The 6432-nt window shown below is 44.3% G+C and overlaps 1 protein-coding gene across 2 annotated transcripts in view; it reads right to left on the bottom strand.

The window, feature by feature from the left end:
* Positions 1-4473: 4473 nt before the first annotated feature.
* The window catches only part of CDC42 (cell division cycle 42), a 28140-nt gene continuing 26181 nt past the window's right edge, over positions 4474-6432 (bottom strand). For both annotated transcript variants that reach the window (XR_010993545.1, XM_068171861.1), the window contains one exon: positions 4474-5885. Coding sequence is in view for 1 of the 2 variants with exons in the window: in XM_068171861.1 (XP_068027962.1) it covers positions 5796-5885 (90 nt within the window). In the remaining variant the exon portion in view is untranslated. The remainder of the gene's footprint in view (positions 5886-6432) is intronic.

Here is a 6432-nt window from a genome sequence, read left to right as displayed (position 1 = left end):
TTTTATCCTAAGCCCATGATAAGCTGTATTTTCATCTCACCTCACTGTAGCAAAGAATTGGTCGGTCAGCATCAGCTTACAGAGGAACAAGAGGGAGGAGCCCTGGACTTGACGGTGTGTTTGTGGCAGAGCAGGAGGATCTCTAGCTAAGATAACCTTGTTGTTGAGCTCCAGCCTGCACCAATGCTGCCAGGTTCTTGTGCAATCCTGGACAAGTCATTTAGGGCAGAAGTTCACAGAGAGCTCCAGCCAATTCCCAGATCATGGTTGCTTTTTTCCCAGGCTCCATTTCAGGAATTGATTCAGCCCGTGAAAGGGACAGATCACCAATGGGACCAAGGTAACAAAACTAGTAGAAATTCACGAGTACATTTCAGTGGCTAAAACTTGTTTATTTATAGTTTAATCAGTTCAGGATTATTCTTTGCAGTTTTTGAAGCAGTAACTTCCTCTGTCATGCTTGATCTTTTTAAAGAGCAACAATATTGAGGAATGTTCTTCAGAGGATGCAGAGCATGGGCAGCCAGGGGAAGCAAAGTATGACACCTTCCAAGCACAGCACCCCAGAAGCACCCCATGGAAAAGAGTCGGACAGTGAGAGAGAGAAGAGGCTGGTTAACACAAGATAAGGCAGCAGGAAGGCTGGGTCAGGTCAGTGCTGACAATGCTCTTACAAGTACCACTCAAGAGTCTGGTTTTAAAAGGAGGCAGCTTCTGCCATCTACAAATCGAGATCTAGATGGCGGCCAAGTACACTACTGTCTCTTGGGAACATGACAAAATCATTGGTTTGTTTTTAGCTGTGTGCAGCAGCAAGCAGCAGAGGCAGGAGGAGCAGATCCACCAAGCAAAACCAACCTGACAGCAACACTGAGATTTTGGGAGCCCTCCAAACTCCCTCCAGTTGGGCCCCAATGACCCAAATTCCATTCTCTACTGAAGGGAAATACCCACTTACATTTCACCTAGTGCAAATCTCACTAGCACACTCCAAAACCACTCTAGGATGTGAAATAGAGCACATAAAAGACAGAAAACTCAGGAGATTTGTACATCAATCCAATGTAACACTAAAGCAGCTCCATAGCTGCATTCTGTCAAATCTCCTTTTTGAGAACCCCTTAGGACAAGAAGGGCAGACACACATAATCAAGGCAGAGACACAAAGTGAAGCACAAAGGGAACCATCCTAGGCCAAAGGAACTAACACAATCCTCAGAAAGCCCTTCAAGGCCACAGTCAACAGCTAACTGGGGGTGTATGACAGGTTTGTGTAATGCCATGAAACCAACTGCTTAGAAGCCTGGGTGACTCAGTGGAGTTGGGGAAGGTGCCATTGCTCCTGAAAGTTCTTCTCTCAGAGGTCCTTATCAAATGTGCCCAACTCTCCTTACTTGATACTCTCCCTATACTTAATCCCCACACTATGTATAATGCCCAGTAGATTACTGGGAAGGAGAAAGAGGATAGGAGTGAAGAACACAGCTGACCAAAGAAGCTGCCTTCAGGAAAAGTTGCAGAGCTCAGCCTGTCTCACTGATCTCCCAAACACTTCAGTAAAGATGACCCTTGCTGCATCTGATGTTCAACTGTACCATTTCTTCCATGGCATAACAGTTTCCCATTGCCCCACAGGGAAACAGGCAAGGGAGAGCAAGAAAAGGCTCATGACTCCAACATGACAGTAGAGCACAGGAAAGCTTGGAGAGAAAAAACAGCCACCAGTTTAATATAATCTTAGCACCAGTCAGCATTACAGCAGCCATGCAGAGTCTATGTCTGCACCAGAAGGTACAGAAACAGCAGGATTAGCTGAATCATCTTATATACAGTGGAAAATTCCCACATACCATCTAAATCAGCAAGGGAGGGACTGAGCTTAGGGTGTACTTAAAATTATCTTCTGCTCAGGAAAGCAAGTGTTGCCCTGGAGCACTCTTCCCACCAGTAATCAACCTTGGAGTCCAGTGTCTTGGTTTGGATTTCAGGTGCAAGTATGTCCTCTAAAAGAGGCAAGGTTTTTCTCCAAATTAACTATTTCCGTATTTAATCCTCGATTTCCATTTGTCAACTCCACTGACAACAGCCCAGTGGGAAAACAAACTGATTCATGCTGTTTGTCACCACAGCACACAGGAGTTTACCTAATACAGCTGTGGTGGTCACACTGTGGGCATGCTCTCACCTACTTCCTAAGCCTCTACAGCAGATTTGCTCTCCTACCTCCTACCTTACACTCTTTTTGTTATCACCTTGACCCTGAAAAACAGGGTCCACTAGTTCATCAGGAAAATATTGTGCAAGATGTCACATTTCCATGTAGTGAATGTAATTGTCTCCCTGTAGAGGAGCTGATGGAATTGATGTGAAAGACATGTGAGAACATATAGCCCAGACAGAGAAAAGAAACTATTCCTGCTTCAGAGACAACAACCAGCTGATCAAGTGCCACTTGCTTTGAGTAGACAACAGAAGCAAGAAGCTGATTAATATTAGGAACTAGTGGTTCACAATGAGAGCCAACTAAAACCCTCAAATCACAAACTTAATCCTTATGCAGGAAGAAGTGGCTGTTTAGTAAAAGACTTATATGAATAACCCAAAAAATTTTAACAAGAAATTGCAGCATCCCAGCCAATAAAACACAAAGCTGCTCTTCAGCCTCCATGCAGCCCTCAGCCCAAGCTTGATACAATTCTCAGGCATCTTCCCATCAGAGATGTTTGGCCCTTTACACAGGACCGCATTAGCACATGTAAGGACAAGTTGTACAGGGCTTGGCACTACCAAGTCCAGTGGAAAGTGTACCTGCCCACGGCAGGGGGTGGAACGAGATGGGCTTTCAGGTCCCTTCCAACCCAAACCAGTTTGGAATTCTGGGATTTTATGCAGCAGCTGGTTAAGCAGCCAGTACAAACCTCATGTCCTATTTGTGCGCATAAGCTGCTGCAGGTACCTCAGTAGCCCTCACAGGTGAGAGGACAACAGCCATTAGCCACAAGTACATCTGCAGAAGCAAATCCTCTGTCAGTAACATGAGGAAATCCCAGCTCACACTACAGACTGGTTTGCCATACTAGAATGAAAAAAGTGCCACATATTCCCACCTGCCTCCAAGCCCTGTGCTCTCAAACCCACTAGCTGAAAGTGGCAGTTCCAGAAGGGGAAGCAAGTGGTGGATTTGCCTGCTTTCGACAGTTTTTCATGCTTTCACACAGGAAGGCAGTCACCACAGAGCTCATTCAAGAACCTGGCAAGAGAGAGCACATCTCACACACCTAGCCTCAGACAAACCTCTCCACCACACTCCAGAAAAAAACAGGCAAAGTGTGAAACAGCATGAGAGCTGTTTGAGCTTGTTTAACCAGTCACAGGCCTGGGACAGCTATATCCTAGCAGAGGCAGGGAGCTATCAGACTTCTGCAGCACTAGGAAGAAGGAAACAGCACCACTCCTTGAAAAGTATGCTTTTCCATCATCTAGCACCTCCTGGATTCCCTCCAGCACCAAGTTTAACCTTGTGGCCTTGATTCAACAGAGCAGACTTTATTGCTTGGCCGAAAGGACTGGCACAGATCACTGCCATGAAGACGTATGCATAGGGACCACTTAAGGACATATCCAAAACAGAAAAGGCTTGACAGGGTAACCCTGAAGAAGTCATAAGGGTTCTCCCTCCACTCCAAAGGCATATTTATGCAGGCAATCCCTTGGTCTTGCTGCTGGCTTTAGACATAGGAATTAGGATTAGCTGTTACAAGGTGAAGAAGCTGTAAGAACAGCCACCAATACATACCAGCATAACCTTCTCCAGGAAGCCCAGAGTTCCAGCCAAACCTCCCTACAGAAGGCAGCAATTAAAACTGAATTGCAAAGTTGAAAAGCAGCACTAATCACTATGAAAAGTGAAAAAAACACACATTTTGCACTGAGATTTGGGATTAGAGTACCCAAAAAATCAGCTTCTTAAAAGAAAAGTGAGGTCCTTTCTAATGTGTTTTAATAATAAATACAAGTTATTATCAACAGTGTAAGACTTCACTATTCTCTCGAGCATGAACAAAAATGTGTGATGAAGTGTGTGTAGTTTTGGGATAGGTATGACATCGTTTGTCCCTTTAGGCTTTCAGCCATCTGCCCAGGAGCAGGGAACGACAGGAAATTTCTTGACAGAAGAGGTTCAGGAACCCAATAAGCCCCAAAAGCCAGCTCTTACTATTTGGGAGCACACTGAATATTTCTTTAAGAACTACCAATCCCTCTTCTTCATAGGGGTCTGAAAGCAGAGATGCTGCATCAAAGATTAGAGCAATTTTGACAGGACTGGGGCCAGGAGCAGACTGACAAGGATTAAACATTAAAGAAAGACTCGAGTTAGCTCACAAGGAGGAGAAGGGTCTCTCAAGGGATAAAAGCCATATTTACAAGTCCTTCACACTCAGGAGAAAGGTAAAGGAAATAACTACCCTCAGGCAGGCTTGTGAAGATACTTTAATACATCTGAAAAGAATGCATATACAAGGAACTTAGACATGAAAAAGCATTGGTTCAACACTAATGAGTCTACAAGAAATTGAAATTGTGGAAGATGGAGAAGATTCCCTAAGTCTTAAAATGTTTTGAATTTGCAAACCAAAATATATTTTTGGTAAAATCCTTATGATACTGCAGATGGTCTATGTAGAGACACTGCACATGATCCTCAGGGGCTGGAGCCACTCTTACAGGTTCAAGGTTACTCATGAGCAAATTGCAGAAAAAGGGGTTCCCTTAACTGGTCCCAATAAGGTGTCACACCTAACACCAGAAGCCCCTCCCTACACTTCTTTTCAACTGACACAGGTCTATCTTTCCACCTCTCCCTGAAGGATGCCAAGCCATCCAGCAAGAGATGCACCATCAGAGCCAGCTCCAAAACCCATTGTAGCATATCCCAGGTCCCTTCAGGGTGTCCAAGCAGCAGTGTATGTGCTGGTCATTGTAAGCATTTCTCTAATAATTAAGGATTGGCAGAAGATAGATTAATTAAAAGCCAAATGACCCAGCTAGGCATGTTTCCAAAGGTGTGGTTATTTCTTCAACACAAGCCAAAAGATTATGATGGCAAAGATTAAGGAAGAGACTGGCAAGTTAGTCTCAAGTCTGATGGTGCATCCAGAGAAAATTATTCTCCTGTTCCTAAGGCTTTGTAACTTAGAGGATGGGGTATAAATTTATTACCTGCACAGTTAAGAAGCCGGGGAAAAAGATACAAGGCAACTTCAGAGAAGATGTGTTTTCTACAATCCTTCTTAGAGGAGCACTATCTTGGGACATTTTGCTTTCCTGACTAAAAGTCTGCTCATACCCAGGCTGCTGGCTGGCTGCTGAACAGCCCTACAAGGTCTAAAAACCAGAACCAAGTCTTGCCACACTAGTGTAAGGGGCAAGACTTCAGTTAAACAGCCTAAAATTAGTCTGTTACAGAAAAAGTCATTGAGCATGCCTTGATGCTAAACAAAAAAAAAAAAAATTAGAAACAAAAAACAAAATTTAAAAAAACTAGTAATGATCAGTGACTTCTGATAATACATAATTACTCAAAATTAACTAGTTTAAGTGAATTGAGGGGGCACTGGGGAATAAACACTAACATTCTCATCTCACACAAGGATCGTGTGGGGGAGATGGGAGTGCAGGGCATTTGTCATTATTGCAAAAACAAATTTTAAAATTTGTATCTTTAGTTTGATTTTAACATTGCTTTTAGTATGACATCAAACACCAGCTTTGCAGAAAGGGCTGTGGAGGGACGCTCATAGCAGCACACACCTGCGAGTCTTCTTCGGCTCCGGGGGCTCCAGGGCAGCCAATATCGCTTCGTCAAATACATTCTTTAGGCCTTTCTGAAAAGGGGCAAAGAGAGAAAGGGGCAGTCTCATTTTTGAGTTTTCACACAAACAAAACCCCAGAAAGCCAAGTGGCAGCCACACCCGTCTAAGAACACATGGAGATTTGCCATCCCCAAAGCCTGCCTGCCCAGCGAGGCTCCGTACCACTGCTCTCAGCAGCTTCTGAGCAGAGCATCTCGTTTTCAGAACAAGAAAACTAATCCTCAGAGAGCAGACCAATGTGCTTCAGAAGTAGCAAAACGTGTGCATCCAAGTAATTTCCTTAAGGCAACTTTTATGAGTAACTGGCTACTCATACTTCACATGCTAATGACAAAGTAGAAAGTACTGCATTCAGATGGAAGACCTCAACCTGGAGCACGCCTGCAACAACACACACCCACATGTCAGTGGAGGAGAGACAAGGTAAGTATGCAATTATAACCTTGTCCAGTACATGCTCTGGTCGGGCATCCAGTCCTAAACACCCCAGGGTTAGAAGCAGCCAGGCAGAGCCCAGAAGCTACCATGGTAGCAGAGAAGTCAAGCTGGGAGTACAGAG

Source organism: Anomalospiza imberbis, chromosome 23, assembly GCF_031753505.1.
Source record: "Anomalospiza imberbis isolate Cuckoo-Finch-1a 21T00152 chromosome 23, ASM3175350v1, whole genome shotgun sequence".
NCBI classification, from domain to species: Eukaryota; Metazoa; Chordata; class Aves; order Passeriformes; family Viduidae; genus Anomalospiza; species Anomalospiza imberbis.
Note: the sequence above shows the minus strand (reverse complement) of the source record. Positions and strands in the feature narration are given on the sequence as shown.